This window comes from Drosophila innubila, assembly GCF_004354385.1.
Source record: "Drosophila innubila isolate TH190305 chromosome 3R unlocalized genomic scaffold, UK_Dinn_1.0 2_E_3R, whole genome shotgun sequence".
In the NCBI taxonomy this organism is placed as follows: domain Eukaryota; kingdom Metazoa; phylum Arthropoda; class Insecta; order Diptera; family Drosophilidae; genus Drosophila; species Drosophila innubila.
In genome coordinates, this window is record NW_022995380.1 from 11,307,536 (window position 1) to 11,335,223 (window position 27,688).

The 27,688-nt window shown below is 42.4% G+C and overlaps 2 protein-coding genes across 9 annotated transcripts; one reads left to right on the plus strand and one right to left on the minus strand.

Moving 5' to 3' along the window:
* The first annotated feature begins 332 nt into the window (after window positions 1-332).
* On the plus strand, window positions 333-20,834 carry LOC117792770 (ankyrin repeat and KH domain-containing protein mask). Of its 8 annotated transcripts, none has more exons than XM_034633023.1 (18): window positions 333-521; window positions 1,470-3,016; window positions 5,527-5,565; window positions 6,101-6,239; window positions 6,311-6,554; window positions 6,650-6,815; window positions 7,269-7,568; window positions 7,821-9,768; window positions 9,831-9,898; window positions 9,964-10,188; window positions 10,304-11,423; window positions 11,487-11,605; window positions 11,667-11,957; window positions 12,035-12,760; window positions 12,825-13,098; window positions 13,169-18,294; window positions 18,604-18,786; window positions 18,861-20,834. In XM_034633023.1, the coding sequence occupies exons 2-18, from the start codon at window positions 1,511-1,513 to the stop codon at window positions 18,897-18,899; spliced, it is 12,513 nt and encodes a 4,170-aa protein (XP_034488914.1). In that variant the 5' UTR covers window positions 333-521; window positions 1,470-1,510; the 3' UTR covers window positions 18,900-20,834. The 8 variants fall into 8 exon arrangements, with proteins under 8 accessions (XP_034488914.1, XP_034488921.1, XP_034488920.1 ...); XM_034633030.1 differs by having other exon boundaries at window positions 18,864-20,834; XM_034633029.1 differs by having other exon boundaries at window positions 6,653-6,815.
* A 702-nt stretch (window positions 20,835-21,536) lies between these two features.
* On the minus strand, window positions 21,537-23,759 carry LOC117792785 (phenylalanine--tRNA ligase beta subunit). Its single transcript, XM_034633055.1, has 5 exons — window positions 23,597-23,759; window positions 23,480-23,535; window positions 23,262-23,419; window positions 21,846-23,200; window positions 21,537-21,789 (listed from the first exon to the last, which is right to left on the minus strand). The coding sequence occupies exons 1-5, from the start codon at window positions 23,652-23,654 to the stop codon at window positions 21,638-21,640; spliced, it is 1,779 nt and encodes a 592-aa protein (XP_034488946.1). The 5' UTR covers window positions 23,655-23,759; the 3' UTR covers window positions 21,537-21,637.
* Between the last annotated feature and the right edge of the window lie 3,929 nt (window positions 23,760-27,688).

Below are 27,688 nucleotides of genomic sequence, written 5' to 3' on the forward strand. Positions count from 1 at the left end.
CCAGACGTTTAAGCTATCGGTCATTTTTTTCTGGGATTGAAGGCTGCCACATCGGTTTAGTGCACATTGGTGTTTGCGCGCGTTTTTAAATTTTTCTTAGCAATAATCTTGCAGTAAGTTATTAGTTATCATACATTTTGAATTTAAAATTAAACGTTTTTAAGAAGTTTGGGAGCTTGTCACTTTTCTGGGCCTAAAGCTGTATAATCTAATTCCAAAAAGCATCTTTACATTTTCAAGGATATGTTAGAATGACCAAAATCTGGCAGCGTCCAAATAATGGCAACTTTTTTGCAAGGTGGCAACGTCCGTCAACATTCAATATCCGGGAATAATATGGCGATCCGAAACTCTGAATGACAGACAGTGAATTTTAAGCTGCTGAAAAATTTATTTATTTGCCACAAATTAGCAACGGTAATACGCGAAACTACTAACAAATTATTGCATAACAGAGGCTGTGTATAATGTGTATGTTTTCAAGCTTCAACGCAGCGTTTAATTGGTGAAAAATTGCATCGGTATAGTGTCGAAGAAAAATTTTCCCTTAGTTGCTTCATTTGCCTTCGTCGTCGTCCGCCTGCTTTTCGACTTTGGCGTGCGTGTGATTGTCGTTTCGCTCGATTCAATAGCGTCCTCTCGCTTGCTCAAACGCAATGTCGTGCCGCTGACGGACTGGCTGGTCATTGTTATCTCGCTTTGACGCGATGTTCGTTCGGTTTCGTTCGCTGTAAAATGTGTAAAGTGATTTTTGCCTGCGCTCGTTTGGGGCGAAGTCGAAAATGCTCGAAAAAGTTTTATAAATAAAATGCTGCAATTTAATATATACAAAAATTATTAACCATACAAAATGCAGAATTCACCTGACAATTATATTGTGTACTTTCCGCGATTATATAAAAAGAAAAAGCACGCTGTGCAACCAAGTAATTTACCAATTGCGCATCGATTACCTCTGCGAAAAGTTATAATCTAAATAATATAAAATTTGTTTTCATTTCTCATCTATCTGTGCATTACTTTTCTTTCTTTTTTTTTTATTAATAAGTTACTACGAAAATGTGAATTGAGAGAACGGAAAATTAAAACGAGTATATATGTATGTACATATGTATAATGACGAACGAATGAGTGTGCAATGGTGAAGTGAAAGAATGCACAGCGTTGCCACACGGTCGCGATTCGCCTGTGTGTGCTCTTTTTATCTTGTTTTTTTTTATGCCTTTTCACAAACGTACATCATATATATATTCTAAATTCAATTCCTTACCAAAATCGATAATAACGCAGCACACTTTGTATAAAGAAAAAGAAAAAAAAACCAAAAAAAAAAAATAATAAAATTATACAAAATTGGGTTTGGCGTTTTTGTCGATGGGTAAAAGAAAGAAAAAAAAAAATCAAAATGTCAAATTCTTTAAAGTAATTTATTAAATATTTCGTTAAAATTCGTATTTGTACACCGAAAGCACGCGTGAATTGAATTAAAGGAAGCCTAACCGAGACTAAAATGAATAATGATGCGAAAAATCATGATGGCGATGACTTGAACTTGAATTTGAATAACGTGCGCTCTGCGTATTTGAACAAAAAAACAAAGACAACAACATCTACGAAACCAGTAGCAGCAGCAGCAGCAGCAACAACTATAACAACACAAATCGAAGCAATCAACGCAAGAACACAAGCAACTGCACAAAGACTTGCAGCAGCAAAGAACAACAATAACAACAGCAACAACAACAACAATAATAACGTTGTAAGGCAGGTTAATTACACCGGTCCGCGTATTCCAGTCGCTCGAAACTCGATAGCGGCTGCGCTCATTGCGAACAATATTAAGAATACCAACACCAACAACATCAACAGCAGTAGTAGCAGCGGCAAGAAGAAGATTGCCAAGCATGAGGCGGCGGCTGTTGGTGCCAAGGATTTGACAACAACAACAACAGCAGCAACAACTGCGGCAGCAATCGAACGCGAGAACAACGCAACTGCTGCCATTGTGGCTGAGTTAAGCCAATTGAAGAAGAAGAGTGCTGCCATCGGCAACAGCAGCAATAACAACAACAACTCTAGCGCCAGGTTAAAAGTTAACAGCAACAACAGCAACAGCGTGTTAGCCACTGCCAATACTAACAGTACTACCAGTAACAACAACAACAACTCCAAAATGTCTAAAACGGCTGCCAGTAAAACAAGCGCCCAAAGCGAAGCGGCTGCATCAGCGTTCGTTACAGCTGGAACCACCACGCCCACAGCCACGCCCATGCCCGCCACCACAGCAACCACAACAACAACATCAGCAGTAGCTTCAGCAGCAGCAGCAAGTGAAACAGCAACCACTACAACAACAACCACAACAATGAATGCACCTAAAGCGGCCGCCAATGCCGCATCAACAACTGCCGGTGCGGCTGCCAAATTTCGAGCGGCTGTTGCCTCAGCGCCTACGCCCAGTAGCTCAAAGAAAACGCGAGCTTATGCAGCCCTTAAGCGTCAGGTAGCTTTGCAACAGCAACAACAACAGCAGCAACAGCAACAAACGCCCTCTACAACCGCAGCAACCGGAACAACCTCAAGCGGTAAAACGGTTATTGGCAAAGATTCAGCGCATTTAAAATTCGCAGCAACAACTTTGCTAATGGGCGCCGCTGCCGCTGCTGCCGATAGCAACGCGGGCGCTGCTGTTGGACTCGGATTTCCGTCACAATCGTCGAGCAGTACAACAACAAGTGCAAGTGCGGCAACAGCTGTCGCCGTGCTCAAGCAGAAGCTGAAGGACGTTGGCGCCATCTCGCATGCTGCCGCTGCGGCGGCAGCTGCTGCCAACCGTTCAGCCTCATCATCAACGTCATCAAACTCATCACCATTGTCATCGTCGGTGGGAATTGTGAATGCGATATCATCGGCGTTGCAGAACATCATTACAACGGACACCGACACGGATACCGAGTTCTATCCACAGCCCGTTACCACAGATCTTTCCGAATCTGAAGAGGAGTCCGTATCAGAGGTGAGTTTTGAATAAAAATATATTTATCTATAATTAAGTGCGAACTAGAGAGGTGAGAGCAATTGTATCTAAATAATAATTGTGCAATTTGTTTGCACTTTTACACAATTTATTCTATTTCTGTCTGTATCACAATATTTTGTTTATAAGTTTTTATTTATTTATCTATCGTTTGTTTAGACACCAGTCTAGAAATTCAATTCGCAATTCGTCTATTGGCCTTAAAGGCAAACAATCTAAATACCAAATTTCTTTAAAAGCATACTTTATGTGAATGTATTGATAATCGTTTAATTCCATAAATCAACAAATAAATGTAAACATTGCAGCGTGTATAATTAAATAAAAAGAAGAAGTTGCCCATTGGCCTCTGCCCTCTGTTGACTTGAATGTCATTTGGGTTCTTATTTTAGATAAGAATAGAACAATTAATTTGCATGCGAATCTCTCGCTCGTCGCTGTTATCAGACAAAAACAGCTGCTTAGTTTAGACCAACGTGTAAATGCAAGACACGTATTTATAGAATGTGTGTCTGTATGTGTAAATGTGTGTGTGTGTTTTCATTTCGTTTGCATTTAGACATTCGAATTTCTTAATGTTGATTTGCATTTGTATGTTGTAGGCCGAGTTACAGGTGTGCAAATTAATTGAAATCAATATAAAATACCCGTTATTCATTTAATTTTCCTATGAATTTTATGAATGCACCGCTCTCCGGAGCGGATTGAGCATGGATTTTAAACTAAAACCAGTTTCGAGAATCAATTCGTGTGATTCGTTGTTTTAATGTTTGTGTGTGAGTTACATTTGTATGTACATAAATCAGCTGTGCAGCTGTTGGTAATTTGTCTATGTGTATGTGTGTAAATATTTCTTTGTCTGGCCTTTTGTGGATGTAGCACATACATACATACATATGTATGTTTATATGGCTGTGTGTACCTATAAATGCCGTCTACTCAACAAATCAAAGGTCATTAGCCAATTCTTTCGTTGTTTCGTTTCGTTTCATTTTGGGATACTCAAAAAATTCGTAACGTCATCACCATCATCCGTTCAACTAACCAAAATGTTAACCGACCCCAAACAGGATAAGTCTCTGAGTCAGTTTCAATTTCCGTGGTTCATTTATCGAAATTACATACAAATACATACATAAAAAGCAACGTTTGTCATTGTACAAAATTTACAAACAACAGTCTGGCAACGCCAGGCGCCCTGTTGCCAATGACAAATGCGCAAAAGTGCTGAATGCCAACAAAAAAAAAAATAACAGACTTGATAACTGTAATATCTATAGAAAGGTCAATTATCCGTTTTTGGCTGCATTATGCTAGAAATGCATATGAATGTGATAGTCATTGCATATGCATTTTCAATACGTTTAACATCATGTTGTGGCGATTGAACTCGTTTAAATTTCGTTCTGTTTTTTCTAGCAGATGCTTACATATACATATGTATGTTTGTGTGTTTGTCAATACACTCGTACTCACACGTCTTTAATTTTACTCTTTTCATTCATCAAAGATTAAGCAGACATTATTTGGACCTATCTTTTAATTATTTTCTGCAACCACACGTTCGAATATTAAGTTGCCACCGTGTGAAACATCTAAATTAAAAATACAAATGTGAATATACATACATCTAAATCACTATCACTGTGCAACCAACTTGGCATGACTCATGCGATTCTTAAAATTCCAAAGAAACCGTTTCGTTTTCCTCTTTGACTTGCGAATTTGTAATAAAAAACCAACAGACAGGCAAACAGCACACGCTCTCACACACAGTACATACATACAATACATAGCATACATGCATGCGTGAGCACAACTTGTATGAGTGTTGGTTTTGAATTATAATTAAAATAGAAAATGGTAATGAATGAAAGCAAAAAGCATTCAGGTAAACTTATAAAGATTGTTTATAAATATAAATATAAATATAAATATAAGTATAGGTATAAATATAAATATATAAATAAATATAAATATAAATATATATATTTATATTTATATGAAAATACAGCGCCATCAATCGTTTTAAAAACTCTTGCACTGTGGATTTGGGCTTAAAAAAAACAATAGAATAGGTCAAGTCACTTGCAATTGTAATCGACAATTTACACTTAAACTTAGTACGCTGTGTAAATATTATCAGAATTCATGATCTTTGACAATTGTAAAAAAAAATATACGTAAAATTCTTGTTCTAATTGCATTTGACAACAACTTTTATGAGCAAAATAATGTGTAAATCGTCAATCATTGATAGTTTTATGCGTGCATCAATCCAACTGTTGTTACGACGTGTATTATCCACAATGGACTCTGTGTTGCAGTCGCTTGTTAACGTAATATTAACACGTGTTATCCCGAGTTTCAAGCCAAACACTCAAATCCAATATGATTGATTCTGAGTGTTTAATTTTAGCTTTTTTTTTTTTTAGCTTCAGTTATTTTTATTATTTATGTATGTTTCTTACGTTTCTCTTTATTTGTAGATCCTATTGGCATTCTTGTGTTTAAGGCCAGATCTCCTGGTAAGTTTCGCGATTTAAGTGCCTTTAAAAAAATAATTGAAGCGCAAAAAAATTAGATTGCAATTGTGGTCGATTATCTAAATTCTCGATAAGCTTTCTACTTACCAAACTAAACCAACAAATTTTAACCAAAAGCTCCGTAGGTTAAAATAAACAAACTGTTCGGAATTATTTCCATGTTTTCATTGTATGCACTTTGATAAAAGTTACCATAACTGCTAATAAACCCAACAAAAAAATCAAATGGGTTATTTTTTTTAATAAATAATAACAATTATAGTATTTTACTACCACTTGGATTATGTAACAACACACAAACATCACATAGCTGGCCTTAGACAACAAGAATGTGCTCTTTACTTGGTCTACTGATTCTGATTAGTTTTAAAGCATTAATTTAACTTCCAGCAACATTCTTTACTCACCTCTTAACCGACGAGCACGAATTTAATCCATATTCAAGTTTCTCCAAAAGTTTTACAAAAATACTCAAAAAAAAATTGTTTTAATCAAAGCTAAATCTTTTTGTTTGCAGGATGATATACAGGAGTCCGACCCCGATAGCTGTCCGCATGAGGAGGCCGAAGTTCGGGAAGATGAGGACGAAACCGAGGAGGACTCCGAGGACTCTGATGAATCTGAAGGTGATGACGAGGAAGAAGACGAAGAAATCGGTATAAAATTTGTATTACTCCCTTATTAAAACCAAAGATATTCTTAACACATTGTGTCAAATCGTCAACAGATGTTCTGCAGGATAACGATGCAGATGATGAGGACATCGACGATGAGGATGACGACGAGGATGCGCCAGAGGTTAAGAACTTTCTGCTTGAGTCCAACAACAAACGCTCGAGTAATCTCACCGCCTTGCTGGAGGCTGCCGCCAATGAAAAAGCACCCGTACTGCGCCATGCCACCCACGCAATCGACGAAACCAAGCAGGCGCTAACCAAAATGCGTTGTGCCAACAGCCCGCGAGATAAGAAGTAAGTATTATTATAGATTTAATTAATCGCATTGACCCCTTCGGGATGTGCTCCTGCATAATGATATGTTGATAATATTAACCTGCAATTCACAGTAGTGCTTTCTCGCGCAGCCTTGCCCATGCCTGCGCGGACAATGATGTCAACACAGTGAAGCGATTGCTGTGCAAGGGCAACATGAACGATGCAGCTGCCTCAACGGATGAGGGCGAGTCATTGTTGTCAATGGCTTGCTCCGCGGGCTACTATGAGCTGGCACAGGTATGTGTTGGGCAAGATCCCCATTTACGTCTGCAAAGAAATTTGTGCATAACAAATATAAGAAAACCTTCATACAGCTCGAATCGTCTCCTTATTTATAAATGTATAAATATTAGCACATATTCGCATAATTTACAAAAGTTAATTCCATCATAAGCGAAAGCATCTAAAGTGGCTTAGGTCTATGTCTCCATAGTCTCTTTAAAAATGTAAAACGGGTTTTCTGGATAGTCAAATAGAACAAAAATTGATTGCAGTAATTGTTTGATAGAGTATTATTTGAGTATAATTAAAAATAATTTAATGTTACAATGAAAAAAAGGAAGATACTCCAATAGGATCTATTCAGATTAAATAAATCGCATAACAGTAAAAAATTCATTTTCGAATTGATTTAAATGTCCATTTAAAAGCATTTTTAACTAATCGAAAACATTTCTTGATTTTCAAAAGGTTTTGTTGGCAATGTCAGCCGCTCAAGTGGAAGACAAGGGCCAAAAGGACTCAACGCCGTTAATGGAAGCTGCGTCAGCTGGACATTTGGACATTGTTAAACTGCTGCTCAGCCATAACGCCGATGTGAATGCACACTGTGCCACTGGCAACACGCCCCTAATGTTTGCCTGCGCTGGCGGTCAGGTGGACGTGGTGAAAGTGTTGCTTAAGCATGGCGCCAATGTTGAGGAGCAGAATGAGAACGGACATACACCCCTAATGGAGGCCGCATCCGCTGGCCATGTGGAAGTAGCCAAGGTAAATATTGATCCATGTTTTCTTTACATTTAAATATCATATAAAAAACACTGGCAAATGATTAGAATCCGAGATTTGATTGTAGCTGCACCATAAACGATAATCGAGTTAATGATTTCGTTTTTTGGATTAAAATGTAGCTTCCGTGATTTAGTTTGATCTTATCTGATGTATAAGTGCTTGAATTTCAATTATTACCTTATTTTTGCTCTACAACTGCTCTACAATTACATGATAAATTAATGATTACAGGTGCTGCTTGAACATGGAGCCGGAATTAACACCCACTCCAATGAGTTTAAGGAGAGTGCACTGACATTAGCTTGCTACAAGGGCCATCTGGATATGGTGCGATTCCTGCTACAAGCTGGCGCTGATCAGGAGCACAAAACGGACGAGATGCACACAGCACTCATGGAGGCTTCAATGGATGGTCACGTGGAAGTGGCACGTTTACTATTGGACTCTGGTGCGCAAGTCAATATGCCAACTGATTCGTTTGAATCGCCGCTCACTTTGGCAGCCTGCGGAGGTCATGTAGAGCTCGCCACACTGCTAATTGAGCGTGGAGCCAATATTGAGGAGGTGAATGATGAAGGCTACACGCCCCTTATGGAAGCAGCACGCGAAGGACACGAGGAAATGGTGGCACTGCTACTCAGCAAGGGCGCCAATATCAACGCCACCACCGAAGAGACCCAGGAAACCGCACTCACGCTGGCATGCTGTGGGGGTTTTAGCGATGTGGCTGCCTTTCTGATCAATGGTGGGGCCAATCTGGAGCTGGGTGCATCCACGCCTCTAATGGAAGCTTCACAAGAAGGTCACACCGAACTGGTGCGCTTTCTGTTGCAGAACAAGGCAAATGTTCATGCTGAGACACAAACCGGGGACACAGCGTTAACTCATGCCTGTGAAAATGGGCATACAGAGACTGCTGGCGTACTGGTGTCGTATGGCGCTGAACTAGAGCACGAGTCTGAAGGTGGACGAACTCCACTGATGAAGGCTTGTCGCGCCGGTCACTTGTGCACCGTCAAGTACCTCATACAGAAGGGCGCTAATGTCAACAAGCAGACGACCAGCAATGATCACACTCCGCTATCGTTGGCCTGCGCTGGTGGACATCACTCTGTGGTGGAGTTGTTGCTCAAGAACAATGCGGATCCTTTTCACAAGCTCAAGGACAACAGCACGATGCTGATCGAGGCCTCCAAAGGGGGCCATACACGTGTCGTGGAGCTGCTCTTTCGTTATCCGCATATCTCACCCACAGAACTTGCTGCTGGCGCAAATGCTCAGTCTGCGAATGCACAGGCTGCCAATCAAATGCGTCTAATCACCACACAGCAGCAAAAGTTACTGCAGCAGCAGCTACAGCATCAACTTCAGCAGTTGAATGCTCCACCAGGTTTACACGAGTTGTCTGAGGCGGCACGCGCAAGTAATCAACAGCAGATGTTCCATCAGCAACAATTCAGTGGCAGTTCCCCCAACAACATTGTTGCCCTGGGCCCTGGTGAATTTCTAGACGCTAGTGAGCTTCAGCTCACGGCGGCTTCAGCTGCTGGCAACAGTGATGCATCTGTCACAGAGGAATATGTCTCTGCGGTGGGTGGTGCCGGAGGAGGCGGCATTGATCTGACCACACTTAGCGCACAGCAACAGGAGGGCCTTATTGCCAAATCTCGTCTATTTCATCTGCAGCCTGGCTTTGATCAACAGCAGCAAGCAACACTGCCATCATCTGGGGCACAACTGGTGCCTTGCAAGCACTTTGATCTGGATATGGAGCACATTAACTCGCTAACGCCACCGCAAAAGGCACCACCAGCGCCCCCTGTTCTATTCCATACCGTTTGCCAGCAGCCCGTATTACAACAACAACCACCACCACCACAACAATTGCACCAGCAACAGCCAAAGCTCAAAGGCGTCGGTTCCCGCAAGAATCGCCAGTTAATGAACGAGCTGAAATCCATTGATTTACCATTGGAGGCCATTGATTTGCCGCTAGATCAGCATTCCGAGCAAATCCGCACACAGCCTCTTGGTGAGGACGATAAACAACAACAACAGCAGCAGCAACAGCAGTTTGCCTGCGCTGGCGAGGATGCGCGTCTGCAGAGGCGACGAGGCTTCGATGCACCTTGCGAAGGTGGTGAAAGCAGCGAGGTAACCATGGAAGCCACTCCGAAAGGTATGTAAAGCCGCCAAGACATTCGCAAAATCCATATAACACATCTACTATTTTGCTTGCAGGTGCCGCTGTCAGCGATAGCAATACAAGTTCATCCAATGCTACCGAAAATGGCTCACAAATGCCAACAGTAAGTGATAATGGTATTGTTAATTTTGAAAGATTTTTTAAAACTTTCGTATTTTGCATGTGCAGCGCCAGACTAGCGGCTCCAGCACCATCACCCACTCTTCGGAGGTGCTGCAGAGCACTGCAATAAGCGATCGACCCAAGGTGAAGGCCAGCAACAAGAACAATCGCAAACTGGCTGCTGCTGCAGCAGCGGCAGGCGCTGCGGCAGCCTCAGCAGCAGCGGCAGCACAGCAAGCTCAATTATTGCCAATGCAGCAGAATCAAATGGTGTCCATCTACAATAATTTGGTAAGTGGCGAACACTTGCTATCAATTATTCCACTTAGTTACATCAAGATGGAATAAATATTATTATCAGAGTCTTAATTAAATGTAATCAACAATATCTAAATTTGTTTAATAGCAATTGCAACAGCAACAGGAGCTCCAGCTGCAGCAGCAAATGCAACAAACTCAGCTACAACTGCAGCAACATCTGCAACTGCATCATCATCAGCATGCCGCCTCTGTTGTGGACTACTCCAATTCACCAGCCTCGCCGATGGCGTCACCCACTGGCGGCAGCAGCAACAGCTTTACCGAGCAGCAGCAGTCGCCCATGGAAGGCGTCGGGAGTGAGATGCTACAGCAGAAATCCGCTATGGAGGACTTTCGAGGATTGCTTGAGACGGCCGTTAATGATTCGAGGGGTGGACATTCCACTCTGGCATGTTTCAATGATAAATTGGCCAAGGCGCCGAGGCTAAAGTTCTTGCAGGATGGCTGGCAAATGCACAACTTTTTTGGCGAGCAACCCAAATCGCCGACTGAGACACCGCCAGATATGGAGGATACAATCATGTCTGTCATGTCATCGACTATGGAACGTGTTGAAAATCGGGCTGAGATGAAAAACTTGGCCACACTCTGCTCCGCTGCAGCAATGGCTGCTGCTGCAACATCGGCAACTGCGGATGTGGAGAGCGATGAGGGAGAGGTTGATGGTGAGGGTGAAGAAAACACGCTGCCACCGGAACCCATTGAGTTGACGGATACCATCATCGAGGAGGAGGAAGTGGACGATGAAGATGATGATGATGATGATGAGCAGGATACTCAGAGCGGTGAAATTGAGAAAATTGAAATTACCTACGATGACGATGATGCCGATGCCGATGCAGAAGTTGATTATATCGACGAAGACGATGTTGGCGATGATGACGACGAAGATGATGATGACTTTTTCTTGGACGTCAATGTTGCTGTTGGCGATCAGAGCGACACAAACTCGAAAAATGGAGCTGCTCTACCGCCAAAACAGCGTAAAATGTCAACCAGACTGGAGAATCTAATACTAACAAAGCCAGATATGTTGACCCATTCATTGTGTGATTTTCGTCAGGATATGCCCAACTCGGAGTTGATGCTAAACAATGCGGCATTAAACACTCTGCTTCAACAGCAATTGGCAGCAGCTACAGCAGCTTCAGTGCATGCCAAGGCTCATAACCAGCAGCAGCAGCAACAGGATTCCGATCAGTGCGGTAAGTTATTAAATTGATGTACCTAATGAATACCATGTGAATAAAACTTATTTCTATCTATAGATGATGCGGCAAAAGTAGCAGCAGCTGGAGAATTGTATGCCGGTCTGGAGCACTTTACCAATGATGGTGGTGATGGCGCACAGTATGATATAAGTGGCGAAATGGAGGATATATTCCAGGTATTTTTACAAACCAATGAAATTTGAACTCAACATTAACTTTTATCGATTTATTTTTAAGGAACTGGCCAGCAATCTTCATTATCCAGAACTGGCCGAGTTTAGCCTTAATCAAATGTGCAAGGGCAGATTTACCGGTCATTGGTCACAAACGCCTGGCAAGTGGGGCGGACAGGAGCAGCTATTGGCAGTGGCAGCGGCGCAGCATTCGCAGGCATTATTGAATGTTGGCGATGCACCAACGGACGCACAACAGCGTCAGGCGAACATTGTTCTCTTGGACTACCCCATGCAATCGCAGCAGTCGCTACAGCAGCGTTTACTCGATACCGAGGAGCTTCAGCATATGCAGGTAAATCAAATCAAACTTGTCACTAAGTGAATCAACATTAATGTCCGATGTCCAATTGTTAACACAATTGTCAACAGCATCAGCAAACACCAGTTGCATTGCTGCCGTTCTCTGCAGAGAATGCCTCAGCTGTTGTTACCACACAACAGCAGCAACTTCATCCAGCACTGCCCAACAGCGCCGAGTTTCAGCTTCAGCATCAGCAACAGCAGTTGTCATTGGAGAGTGATCCAGAGTTAAAACAGCAACTGCAACAGCTGCAGCATTTGCAGCAGCAGCAACAACACTCGAATGCGCGCATAATTAAAGCTGTCGCAGCGGCAGCCGGTCAACAACAACAACAGCAGCAGCAGCAACAACAACAACAACAGCCAGCCACAAACTTTGTTTATAATTTGGAAAGCGGCGACAAGAGTACGCCGCCAGTGCAGTTACTCTTTCAACTGCCACCAGCCATGTCACAACAACAGCAGCAGCAGCAACAGCAATTGGGCGATCAGGCCACAGATCAGCATCAGCAACAATTAGCGCACTCTGATCCGCAGCAGCCTCACATGTTTCAGCATCGCGCTGAACGATTGCTTCAGCAGCAGCAGCAGCGACCACCGACACAAAGCGAATTGGAGCAGGTGGCCCAGGAGTTGATACTGCAGCAGCGGCAATCACCCGCCATTGGTCCTGTTGTTGGTGTTCAGGCATTGCCAATGCCCCAGAGTTTGAAGCAAAAACACTTTAATTTGCAAGAGCAGCTCTTGTTGCATCCGCCACCGCATATGCAGGCTCCTACATGCGTACAGCATCAGGTATGTGAGACACATCGGTAACCAGACAACTGCAGACCACTTCAAGAGATCCAAACATTTCCAGGTGGCCACACAGACGCATACTGGCTCCGTGGTCGTGCCCCAGCAATATACACAATTTGCTTTACAGCAGCAACAGCAGCAACAACAGCAACAACAGCAGCAGCAGAATGAACTCTCCAACTGGCCATTGACCACGCCCAATTCATCAGCTGTAGCAACAGCAGGTGGCGCAACCAAATCAATGCCAGGCGGCATTGCAAAGAAGGCAATTGATAAGCAATCTCGCAAAGATCGACGCTGTTCCGGCTTTCGACAAACGCCAGCGGGCAGTCAAGGTAAAAATATATCATATTTTTTTTATCAACGTTATCAATAACTCATATATCTAATTTATTTCTACAACAGTTAACACCAACATACATCAACAGCCGGTGGCGGCAGCAACGGCAGCAGCAGCAGCAGCGGCGGCTGCACAACAGCAGGCACAACTGCAGAATCAACTGGCGGTTGCAGCAGCTGCAGCTGTGGATAAAACAATTGAAATTGATTCGGAAACCGAATCGAATCATGATACGGCATTAACTTTGGCCTGCGCTGGTGGCCACGAGGAGCTAGTGGAACTGCTTATAAGTCGAGGGGCAAACATTGAGCATCGCGACAAGAAGGGTTTCACACCCTTGATACTGGCCGCAACCGCAGGACATGAAAAGGTTGTCGACATTCTGCTCAAGCATAATGCGGAGCTGGAGGCACAATCGGAACGCACGAAGGATACACCATTGTCGCTGGCCTGTTCCGGTGGCCGTTACGAAGTTGTCGAGCTGCTGCTCAGCGTGGGCGCCAACAAGGAACATCGTAATGTCTCGGACTATACACCACTCAGTTTGGCCGCCAGTGGTGGCTATGTGAACATTATCAAACTACTGCTTAATCATGGAGCCGAAATCAATTCGCGCACTGGCAGCAAACTTGGCATTTCGCCTTTGATGCTAGCTGCCATGAATGGACATACGGCTGCAGTTAAGCTGCTGCTGGATCAGGGATCCGATATTAATGCTCAGATTGAGACAAATCGCAACACGGCATTGACGCTCGCTTGCTTCCAGGGACGCCATGAGGTGGTCAGTCTTCTGCTCGATCGTCGTGCCAATGTTGAGCATCGCGCCAAAACTGGTCTAACCCCTCTAATGGAGGCTGCATCCGGCGGTTATATTGATGTTGGCCGTGTGCTGCTAGACAAGGGCGCAGACGTGAATGCAGCTCCTGTGCCCACATCGAGGGACACAGCATTAACCATTGCTGCCGACAAGGGTCACCAGAAGTTTGTGGAGTTGTTGTTGTCACGCGCCGCCAGTGTTGAGGTGAAGAACAAGAAGGGCAACTCACCGCTGTGGCTGGCCGCACATGGTGGTCATTTGAGTGTCGTGGAACTGTTGTACAATCACCATGCGGACATAGATTCACAGGATAATCGTCGTGTCTCCTGCCTGATGGCCGCTTATCGCAAAGGTCACACTAAAATTGTCAAATGGATGGTCCAGTATGTGTCACAATTTCCCTCGGATCAGGAAATGATCCGTTTCATTGGAACCATCAGCGATAAGGAGCTGATTGAAAAGTGTTATGATTGCATGAAAATCCTACGCTCTGCCAAGGAAGCTCAGGCAGTCAAGGCCAATAAGAATGCCTCCATATTGTTGGAGGAACTCGATCTGGAGCGTACACGCGAGGAGAGTCGCAAGGCAGCCGCTGCACGTCGTCGCGAGCGCAAGAAGAAAAAGAAAATGGAGAAGAAGGAGGAGAAACGGCGCCAACAACAGGTCAGCAATGGATCCAACGCTGGCGATGATTACCAGCAAGGCGATGATGATGATGCCAGCGACAATGACAAGGACGATGACAGTGACAAGGATGATGATGATGACGAAGCGCCACCTACACGCGAGGAAGGTGACTCTGGCATTGATCAGGGCTCTTGCTCCAGCGGTGATACAAAGGCAGCGCGCGCCATGTCTAACCAGCCAGATCATGCCAATGTCAGTGGCAATGCGTCAGCCAAGAAGACCAAAAAGCAGCAGCAACAGCAAAAGAACAAGGCGCAGCAACAGACTTCACCCAGCGAAGCAGCCGCAGCAGCAACAGCTGCAGCAGCCTCATCCACTCCTCTTAACAAGTCTGGTGCTATAGTTAAAAAGAATCCTGCCACTGAAAGCGTTAAATTGCCGTCCAGCAGCAGCAACACTCACCAATTGATTGGTCAGCAATTGAAGCGCCAAGCGGATATTAAACGCGAGGAAGCACTGGCAACAACAACAGCAACTGCAGCCATTCCACAAGCTGCCATTAGTAGCAAGAAAACCAACAAGGAAATGGCTAATAAGCGGGAGAAGGAAAATCTGGCTCCCAAGGAATCAATACCAGCCCCAAAATTACAGACAGCGGCAACAGCCACTAAACTCCAGGCGGTCAGTAATGAATATGTCAGCAACATTACAGCACGCAAGGATGTCAGCAAGTCTGGCAGCTCAGCAGGCGGCACGCAGGCCAAACGCAGCGAAGTTGACGGCTGGAAGGAGGTGGTGCGCAAGAGCAGCACCCAGCAAACGACTGTCGTTAACTTAGCAAGCGGTACTCCATCGTTGGGCGTAGGCGCAAGCAGTACCAATGTGACGCCCAACAATTCGACGACCAGTGTGAGCAGCAGCATCGGTGGCCAGCATCCACAGTCGGTGAGTAGCTCCAGTTCCAGCTCCTTGGTAACGTCCGCTCCAGAGATGACATGCAAGAAGGTGCAGGTGCCAGTAAATGCCATCTCTCGTGTGATTGGACGCGCTGGGAGCAATATTAACGCAATACGCGCCACAACCGGCGCCCACATTGAGGTGGAGAAACAGGGAAAGAATCAATCGGAGCGCAGCATAACCATTAAGGGTTTAACCGATGCCACCAAGCAAGCTCACATGCTCATCCTATCGCTGATTAAGGATCCAGATGTAGACATCTTGCAAATGTTGCCGCGCATCAACAGCAGCATCAAGGCTGGTGCAACAGGCGCTGCATCTGCCACTGCAACAGGAGCAGCCGCGAATATCTCCACGCCCATGACAGTGGGCACCTGGGATAATCGCACGGCTGCCGTAACATCCGCATCGGCTGTGGGCAATTATTCCTCGGCTGCCTCGACGACATCCACGTCGTCGAGCTCATCTGCCAGCTCAACGCCGGGCGTTGCTTATAGCAATGCAACAGCGCACAATGCGAAGCAGCAGCAGCAACAGGCTACGCCTGGTAGTGGCAGCAAGACTCAAAGTGCACGTGGTGGTGCCTCCAAATCGAACGCCGCCGGCGGCAAGGCATCCAGCTCAACGCGGGGCCAGAGCAGCCGTGCATACACTGGACAGCAGCAGTCGACACGCACTGGAACTGGTGGTGGTGCATCCACTTCGTCAAACGGCACGACCTCGGCTCAAGTGGCTAAAGCGAAGCAGGAGAATGTCACTTTGCTGAAATCCACATCGACATTTGCCCCTCAAAAGGGTTCTGCAGTTACCGCAGCACCCCAAGGCAAATCATCCCAGAGCTTTGGCATGAAGGCAATGCCAAGTGTGATGCAATCACCCAAAAAGCTCGATACACCGACCGGTCTTGGCTCGACGAGTGGACGCAACAGTGGCGGTGTCGTTGTTGCACCGTTTGGACGTGGCAAACCAGTGGGTGGAGCAGCTGTTGGTGTTTCGCAGCTGGGCAGCAGTAGCAACAACAATAACATGATCAACAATACATTGGCTGGACCAATTGGCACTTTCAACGTGGCCGATGTGGCCGCCGTTAATGCAGCTGCTGCAGCCGCTGCAGCGATCAACAGCAACATCAACAACAACAACAGTAATAATAACAGTGGAAAACCGCGTGCAGTTACGCCCATTGCACCGCCCAGTAAGCGCAACAGTTCACCAACACCACAGCAACAGCAGCAACAACAACAACAACAACAACAACAGCATCTTCAGCAACAACAACAGCAACAGCTTCAACAACAGCAACTACAACAGCAGCACCAGCAACAACCGCCGCTACAACAGCAACAACAGCCATCGCAGTTGCAATCGCAAACAAACAACAATCAGCATCAGAATCTTGTGATCAATACAAATTCATTGAATGATCTAATGGCTGCCGATAGCTTCAGTGCACAGCTGGCTGCAAAGTTGTCCAGCGCTTATTGTCTCTTCAGCGACTATCAGCAGTCGCAGTGGGGCAAGTTGGGAGTCGATGGCAGCACTGCAGTTGGCGGTACGGTCTCTGGTGCAGCTGCAGGCTGTGGCGTCAATGCAATGGCTGGCGATGTACTGCCACAGGCGGATGCCTCCAAAGCGCCAGGATACAATCGCAACATACTCAGCTCGCCGGTTGGCAGCTCAAAGGCGTCATCGAATCATTCGACATCGCCACCAGTTGGAAATGTTGCTGCCGCTGTCGCCATGCAACAACAGCAGGTACAACAGCAAAGTCAGAGCCAGCAAGCCCTTAACATAATCACAAGTGGTGCTGGCGGAAGCAACACAGCGGCCAGGTCACCACTGGTAACAGAAACACAAGGCGGTGGCAATGCATCCGTCGGAGTTGTGTCGGTCAATGGAGCACAGGGACATGGCGATGTCAATAATTCAGCGCCATCTCATTCACCGGGCGTCATCAAGCCACCAACGGCTCCAATACAAAGACCTCCGCACGCCATGCAAATGACCGCACCGGAACCAACAAGCAACAACAACTTCGGATCAGCAGCCGCTGCAATGATTGATCGTCAGCAGCAGAATCTGCAGCGTTTGCTCTTTGATAAGGTTGAGCAGCAACAGCAACAACAGCAGCAACAACAACAGCAGCAGCAGCAACAACAACAACAACAACAGCAGCAGCAGCAACAACAACAACAACCGCTTAACTATCCCATGGATCCATCAACGCCTTATATGGTGGATGGCATGATGCGTCTGAACTCTCGACCTGCACCATTTGCTCAGGGCAACAACAAATCCCAGCAACAGCAGCCACCAAGTGTAAATCAGGCCCAATCCATAACACTGTCCAATATGTTTTCAAACCAGGCCAGACAAGCTCCTAGCTCACGGAATCATGGCGCCTCGGCTGTGGGCCAACGCTGGTATGGTGGACAATTGGAGTATCCAGCTTATAGCGGTCGTGATATGCTGCATCTGGAGAATGGCGGCGGCGGCTTGGCGGGCCTTAGTTCACCATCTGCCATGTCACCCAACCATGATGACATTCGCAAGATGCCGCGACCCATTGGTACCGAGCGTGCTGCCTCCTGGAAGTATAACTTCAATTCGGGTGCCTCGGCGCTCAGCATGGACGATGCACTGGGCAGTGCTATGCCACCATGGGCACATGAACTAAAGGCACAACCGCCAGGTCTTCAACAGCAACCGCAGCAACCGCCCAACTGGATAAAGCAGCAATACAGGCAATATAACAATGGACTCTATCCGCAACGGCACGACCCAATGAATGTAAGTCCGCAGCTCACTACTGACTATTGAATACGTATTCCCATTTCTAATATTTACTAAAATTATAAAATTACATTTAATTGCTTGAAAAATAAGATTTCAATTAACAGTTAAACCAAATTAATAATTTAAAAAATTGAAATTCTGAAATCAAATTTAAGTGGTCAAACATTTATGCAAGCATTGAGGAAAGCCCAAGAAATCCCAATCAGATTATTAAGTATTATAAGTATTATTTGATATGAATATAGAATGTTAATATTTGGATAATTAAATATTATACATTTTTTATTTGATTTCGTTAAACAGATGCCAATGGATTACCACAATATACAACAGCAGCAACCGCCACCGCCGCCACCGCAGCAGGTGCATGTTAATCTGATGCCATCATCGTATGGCTTTCAACCCTTTGTTGGCGCACACGGTGCCTCAGATGTGTCGGGGCATTTGCCCGACAAGGTGGAAGTGTGGGAACACCACGACAAGCACGTAAGTTAACACTTGTCAATTTATAAATCGCAATTTTCATCCTTCTGATATGCTTTCATTTTATGAATATTTAGCAGCCATGGGCAAATTACACCACAAATTGGTCAAATTGATGCTCTGGTGAGCAGCAGTAGCAGCAGCAGCAGCAACATGCAACTGCAGCAGCAACGGCAACAGTTGCCGGCGAATGGAAGGCAGCTTGGTATACAGGAGAAGATTAGATCACATACAACAACAAGGACAGGAAAGATAAAGTGCACAGCAACTACAATAAACGGTCAGAGCCGCAAGAAATGTGAAAATGATATTGATTTTTTTTTTCAACATTTGCTTTGCGGCAGCCACACACAAACACACAAACATTCACACTCAGATACACATCCACAGCAAGCATATATAAACTCGACAACAATCATCGATCAACTCTCAAATGCAGCGAAACAACAACAACCAGACTCTTGGCCTTGTTCATTATTTTTTAACAATTTAATTTTTCTTTCGTTGGGCAACTATTTAAATTCACAGGTAACTTGAAATTTGGTCAAGATTAATTATAATACAAATGAGGAAACTAGCAAGAACTAAACATAATTAAACACACATGCATACACACACACACCCACACATACGCATAAGCGCACACACATGCATAAATATTTACACAAACCGAAGACAGAAATCATGGAAAAAAATATATATTATTTATTTTAAATGTAATTTGAATAATTTGATATTCCTTGAAGTAAAGAAAACAATTGTATAACTTATTATTAATACGTGTGATTAAACGAAGCATAAATCGCAAAAAGCTAAAGGAAATCTGAAGGAAACTAAAGAAACACACGTGTATAACTTTAAGCTAGAAGTCAGACTTATGAATGAAACATTTAAATGAAATTAGCGAAAGCTAAAAACCATTTACACAAACACTAAACCGATTATATAATATATATACATATATTCATATTTAATATTAATTAATAAACAAAAAATGCAACAACCTGAATGTCAAAACTTTATACATAATATATGTGCGTGTGCAGTTTCTCCCTTACGCACTTTCTCTTAACCACTTGGGAGAAGGCGACAGGTGCCAGGGGATGAATATGCAATAGGAATGCTAAAATATAACGAAATCGACAAGCTGCAGCTGCAATAAAAATGCTTGCAATGAAAACAACATGAACAACAACCGCCACAACAGTAAATAATACAGCAATGAAAAGAAAACCTAACAAGAAATTACTTAAATACTACTACTTATATAGTATACACACACACACACAAGCTTAACATTAAACTACACTAATACTGTTAAACATATGAGAAAATCTCCACAAATTTGAAGCGAGAGTGCATTAAACTTTACTTACGTATTTAGCTAAGAACAAATTACACACAACAAACACAACGTATACAAATTTTAGAGACTCTTTTTGTACGTTCATAATTCAAATTTTGAGTTGTAATTTGTCTGGTCTTTAGTTCTCCTTAACGTGCATAGGGAACGGATACTAAAAATGTAGCTAGTAGAAATTTGAATTGCTTACTTAACTTAATGTATATCGAGTATGCAACATTAAAGGTCGACTAACGTTTTAATAATCCATTGAAAACAAAAAAAATAAGATAACAAAGATACACTTGAATGCATAGATGATGAGATAATAAAACGGCTTGCCAACTTTTTAAAGCTTATCCGACACTACGCGTAGGACGTTTTAGAGATAGAGCACAACAATACATAGCATAGAATGTGTTTCCCAATACATAAATATACAATAACAGCAACAACAAGAACTACAACAACAACAACACCAAAAGCATAAGTAAATGAAAACGATATTGAATGAAATATGTAAAAACACTTGATAAACTTAAACTTGAGCCGCTGACCTCCAGCTGGAGGAGAGGTATATGGCAGTAATTGCTTTGTAAAATGAAAAAGAATATAACAAATGAAAAATATATACTTATGTAGACAAACCGCATACATACGCGAATGTATGTGTGTATGTTTGCGCTACATGGCCTACACTTGCATAAAAGAAAACAAAAACAAAAAACAACAAATATGAAATGATATGAAATGAACTTTAACAGCGTTAAAGCATAAATTATGATTAAGAGCATGGAAAACAAAAACAAAATGATTGTACTTTTTTTTTGCCTGTTTAGTTTGTTTGTTTCAAACATTGTTTTAGCTGCAAGCAAATTATGTAATGAAAGTGAAAAATAAGCGAAGGATTCGTTAAAATTATTTGAACATGTCACACGATTACACATTGATACACACTCATACACAAGCATTCATACACACACACAACATGCCAGACGGATCATACAAAAAAAGATGGAAAGAAAAGAATTATGAAATTAAAAATATTATAAAAATAATAATAATGAAGTTAATAGCTGCTTGTGCAGAAACTGCTGTTATTAAGATGTTGATGCATCCTTAATCGACAGAAAAGAAGCATAATATAGATTTTTTTTCATGCGAAAAAAATAAAATTCATAGATTTATTAATTTAAAAATTAAATTACACAAAAAAGTACTTCAAACATGAAAGGAAGTATGCATGCGTAAAACAAAAAATAAACTAAAAAAAAGAAAAGAACCTACATACATATATGATATACATACATACTATACGGATTATTATTACTCTTATAATTATTATTATTGTATTGAAGGAAAAATATAAGAACATTAAACAGCATAAATAAAAAGAAATAAAAAAACACTGTTTTTCGTTGTATTATTTAAAAAGGTTTGTGACCATTTATTAAGACTTGTGAAATAATTGGGGAAAACAATTACAATTTCATTGCTAAGCTAAGCTCTTGTTCACACAAATGGCTCAATGGTAAACTCCACCACCGAACAGGGCGTGGTCAGCTCGAAGGCTTGCAGGACCGTGGGATGCAAGACTCCAATCTTGCCAATGACAAGAGTATCGTACATGACATTAGCGCAACGACCCGGGAAGTAGCTGGGATCTGTCAAGGATTTACAATTTAAAGGAGTGACTTCATAATTAGTTACTACTACTTACCCTCAGTTGCCTCTAGATAATAGCCCTTCTCGGCATTGGCAGCTTTCCTGGGCACAGAGAGCAATTGCATGACACGATCCAGCAGGCCATGCACAATCTCAAATCCAGCGGTCTTGTTGCAATTGACAGCACACAGACGACGCTCATTGCGAGCGCCTACCTCCGAATTCTCGGCGACAAGCACAACGTCGCTAATCTCAAAGAGTTTCAATGGCAGCGGCATTTTGCGATTGGCAACCAATGTCTTTAGAAGACCAGGCAGCAAAGTGGTGCGGACCACTTGAAACTCAAGCGTCTTGGGATTTCCAATATGCACGGCAGGTAAGGCTTCGATGTTCTTGTTCAGCTTACGTGCAATATCATCACGGGAGCACAATGTAAAGGTCAGTGCCTCGGTGAATCCGGCCTGGGCTACCTGTTCACGCAGCTGCTCGGTCAGTTTGTTGAGTGGAAACTGCTTGGCGATTTGCATGAAGGCTGGCAATGATTTCTTGATGTTGTTATAACCAAAGGCAATGGCAATATCCTCATAGATGTCACAAGCATGGATGACATCATGGCGCGTGGGCGGAATCTTAACATTAAGCGTATCGCCATCCTTGGCATCCACTTGAGCCTCCAAATACATGCGTGTTAGCATATCCGCCAGCTGTGAGGCTGGCTCATTAATGCCTATGTAAGCATTGGCACGTTTCACCGAAACACGCTCTTCACGCACTGCTAGCTCCGGATAGGCAATAGTTGTGCCGTCCGTTTGGACTACATTACAAGGCTCGACCGTGAACTTTTGGCTGCAGTGCTCCGAGAACAAGCATACAATGGTGTCCAACACTACCTTGGCTTTGGTCAAATCCGTGGCGGTGCATTCAATGAAAACATTTTTGGTTTTCAGCGAAATCTTTGAGTGATCTCCATTAATTATGGGTGGTAGCGATAAAACAACACGATTGGCATCGTAGATCACTGGATAGACAGGCGAATCGCGAATGATGGGCAAATATTGTTTGAGCTGAGCGTGAGTGGCGTAGAAATCCATCAGTTGAACGCCGTTCAGCTCCCGCGTCTGGTTGAGTGGTACAAATTTGATTTGCTCCGGCGGCAAGGCTTCATAGCTAAATGGTCCTTGCAAAGTGTCCAGATCATGAGTGCCAATCGCTACCAATGTGCGCTTGCGGCAAATGTTCTGATGCAACTTGTCCTGCAGATCAATGAAGCTGTTGTACGAATCCTGCGTAAAGGTAACATTGCGTAAGACAGCAGCCACAGCATATGGTCGAATTTGCGCCGTTGACGGCATGATTGTCAACACTTGACGCTGTGATGGCTCCACAAACTCAAACTTGGGTGGTTTAACTCTAAAAATATGTACATGAAATCTGGTTGGCATCGCTTTAATGGTCTGATGCTGCTACTCACTGTCCCTGAAAGACTCGCAGACCCGTAACCAAGCCCTCTAGACAGAGCAAGTCGTAACGATTGGCAGGAATATCGATCCTGTAGATGATTTCCTCACTGGCATCCGCCGCTGCGGCAACATCTCCCTGCTCCTTTGTCAGCATTTGCTTCTCTGTGGTCTGTAATAATTGAATGTTAAATTAGTGGGGTTTTTCGACATATACATGACTGCTTCTTACCACTTCATCCAACTCCAGACCAAAGGCAAAGCAGAGCTCTTGGAACTCATCATCGGCTGCGGAAGGGGGAAAACATTAAAGCCATTGATCCACGTGGACGGGTGCCGGCTTACTTACTGTATTTCTTGCCCAGGGCTTCAAAAAGCAGATCCCGCTTAACTCCAATCGTTGGCATTGTGGTGGTTTATTTAGAGGGTGAAAAGCTCTTTATAAATATATATATTTAACTTTTTACTGTAAAAAAGTTAAATGTGTTTTGTTGTTCATTAGACACAGTGTGTACACACCGAATGTTAACGATTTCATAGGAAATGTTATTTAACATATAGACGGTAATAACATTAACATTTATACACTGTTAAATATTCTAATTTAAAATTTAAGGTACTTAAAGTTGCTAAATGCAATACCTTTGTAATAAATTAATATTTTGATAAAATTTAAGAACTCAAAATTACATAAAATAAAGGTGTTCATTTTAATGAAGGGTTGAAGTTCGTCAACCCTCGGGGAGAGAAGTTACAAACTTTATTCTACAAAATATCAGAAAATCGACAAAATCATAACAAAAATCTGCATAAATTTAAGAAGTTTTAGCTCCAAAATGAAGACAAATTAAAAAAGGTTCTTTTATTAACTAAAATGGTACGACTTGCCAGGTCCCGGTTTTGTTTTGGTAAAGGTGGCAGCTCTATGGACTAAAACAGCGCATAATTCCGATAAGTACTGATAGAAACATATCGATTTTCCGATATTCCTAAAATAAATACTGTTTGTCTTATCGCGGTAAAAATACTGTCATTACTTGATTTAAAAAAAAAAGTTGTCTTTAATGGAAATAATTTAAGTTTTTACATAAACTTTTATGGAACTTTCACACCATCTGCTGCACTTCAATTTAAAATTAACATTTACTTGCATTGCCAAAAAAAATGCCACACACAGTTTTGTTGTTGTGCTGCTTGTACGGATTCCAAATCGACAGAAAAAAGCGTGTGCTGGTGACAGCTGTCGTTGTCGCCTGGCAGTGCATTTTCAAAATGTCTACATAAAAAATCGGAAGTAAACAGCATTTATGCCTTTTGTTCTTTTTTTTTGTTCTTTTTTTGTTTCTGCTGTTAAGGAATATGCCATAATACGCAATGCGAGCGAGGTGTTTAGATCGCACAAACGTCACCTCAGCTTGGTCGTGCAAGCTTGGGCAATTAAGCAGGTAACGCGACGTCGAGCGACCTCCTTGGCAGACGCACGTCAGACTGGTCCCGAAAAAATACAAGTATAATAAAAAAGCACGAAGCACGCGTGTGGCCAAAAACTTAATGAAGCGTTAAAGAATCGACTTGTGTTCGGCAAAAAGCTAAACTTCATATTTTAACAGTTATAAGTTGCGCTTCAGTTAACACTGAATAGTTTTGGTTTTGTTTCAAGGCTGTTCAAGGCAATCATTAAGGCCGTTTTTAAATCTTTTGTTATTGAGACTTAAATTTAATAATTGCACTGGATTCTATACTACTAGAATCCCGAATTCTTGCAATGAATATTAGACAAAATGTTTTTAATTCTATCAGACTCGGGAACTCTGTTTTAATCTTATTTTTACAATTTAATATTTTTTTTTATTTAATTTGTATTTCCATCTTAAACACTAAGTAATTTATTGATGGCTGATTTGAATAAATAAACACAAAAATGAATAAGTTAAATGAATGGTCTATTGTAATGCTGATCTAGTTCCCTTATAAATATGTATTAGATTGAGAATTTCTCTTGTACCACATTATTTTGGGTTGGGCCCAAAGGAATAATCAATTTAAAAACGCCTTCAACTGTTCGCTGTTGCATTTTTCATAAGCATGTCCTTGCTCAGCCTTTATGTTTGTTTGTTCAACCCTTGAAGAGATTGATTATTGTTTATATTTGTGCCTTTGTATGCATGTGAATGCAGTGCAAACATACTACGCATCGCATTGTGGCATGCGGCAGGCCAACGCTGACGTCGAAGCCAACGCCAACGCATCCATTTGAATTGGGGCAATTAAAGTGTGGTACAACTCACGGCTGAATAACTCTATAAACACGTGGTAGAAGAAAGAACTGCTGGACCTCGCTTCATCCTGCGCTTCTCTGTTCTTCCAATCCAACAATGGCAATTAACATTAACCCCTTCGACCGTGGTTCGAGAGTAAGGGCGTTAATTCAGACACGAGTTCTTGGTCAATTTATCAAATAATGCGACCATTTCTTGGAAAATGAAATAGAGTTATTATCAAGGCATCGAGGATTCGAACAGTAATAAATCTGAATCATTCTTCATCCTTGGGATTGTTCAGTCATTTTTCGGCTTATTCGTTTGTAATTATGCTAAATATTAATTTTCGATTTATCATAATTTCGTTTTCTATAATTTAGAAATTTGTAAAATTTATACCTGCCATTATAAGTAGTCAAAATGGATGAAAGGGAAACACAACTTAAGATAAAAAGCGACCTTAAAAAATTGTTTTCAATATTTGCAGTTCTCAATTCTTTTTAAGTTAAATAAATCTGTTCTCCGTGTTACTGCACTTTCCTTTTTTAATGTAGGCCGTACATGAGTTTTTTTTCAGCTTTTTAAATGTGTATAGAATAAGAAGATATTTGTAACTGATTAATTTATACTTTTCACTTTTTGACACATGCTCTCACAGAAGTGCCGCAAAAAGTATACACTAATTGCAAACTAGTTAGTTTTTCACACGTTTGCTCTAGTTCCAATTATGGGACACACCTTTTCCGGTTTGCCTGTGAAATGGCAAAAAAGAATAACCTAAACCAAGTCTAGAATTCATTCATCATGTTGGTAATTAGATGGGAACGTATTGACTGTTTCTAGCTGACTTGCCAAACTCTTGCTCTGGTACCTGCCAATGGTATTCTCTACATAACTGACCTGCTCCTGTGTGGTCAGATTCTTGTGAAATTATAGATATATGCAATGTAATCTATCTAGCGTTTGCGGTTGAAAATATCAATTTTCATATAATGCAATTGTCACCTTAGGACCTCCACGATTTGAACTGTCAACGAGGCTAGTCCAACTTGAGATGCACCCGAAATAAGACTGCATATGATTATAGAAGATGGCCTGATTTCCTTATCAAAACCGAGTTGATCCTTCGTACACATGTAGACACTAGAATCATCAAGTGCAAGTGAAGGTTTATCTGATCCGCAATTTTTCAATTTCATGAGTTGATGTTGAGAAATGACCCAGCATAGATATCACTTACGATTTACATTTTATTTGTACACGATTGGTAAGGGCAAAGGCAAAAGGTAAACATATCAATTACCTACAATTGAGCCCCGTTGACAGACACACTGAATTACAACTAGGAATATGGCTACTGGCCAGGTCTGCACTTGCTTCCGAGAAAGTCATTTCTCACACCGGGCATTGGGATTTATTTGTATTTCATTTCGATTTCTTTTGTCTTGTCCCAGGACCCAGGCACTGATCTAGTCTCAAGTGTCGCTCTGAAAAGTGTTGCTACTTTCGACTTTTGACTTCTGGCTAAGTGTTTTTACACCGAAGCAACAGGCACAGACAGTAGACCCTTCAGGTGCCAACAACTAACAGCACCTATGGGAAATTATATGAATTATCATAAACTGACGCCAACAGCAACAAACGAAATCCTTGAAACCGTTTGAGAGTTTCGCTTTTTTTTGCCCAACGTCGCAGCAGCCGTCGATTTAGAATACCCTGTAAGCATTAAGAGCCAAAGATGTATTCAGCTTTTTTGCATTGAATATAGAAACCTGTTTAAATGTAAGAACATTAATTTTAAATATCATATTTTAGATGATTTAAAGTCCAGGTCTTATAAAAAGGAAAAAGTAATTATTTACTTACACTTTAAATATAATAGTTAGATCAATTACAGGGTGTACATGCGTGCATAAATTAAAATGAACAACTCTTGCAGTAGTTTTAACTGCGATTGTTACCCTAATTTTTGATCGTCTTCAAAAATGAAACGGTCTGCTCTGTTCAGGTCTGGGCTGTGCCCATCATTGGCAGCTCCAACCACGCGTTGGATACCTCGTAATGGCACAATCAGAATAGCTATGGCTAAGAGAATGTGGCCAAAAGCGGCGTCGGCGTCGGCGCACGCGTGTCATTCTGGGCAGCAATCAAAGTGATATGAAAATTGCATTTTGGGTTCA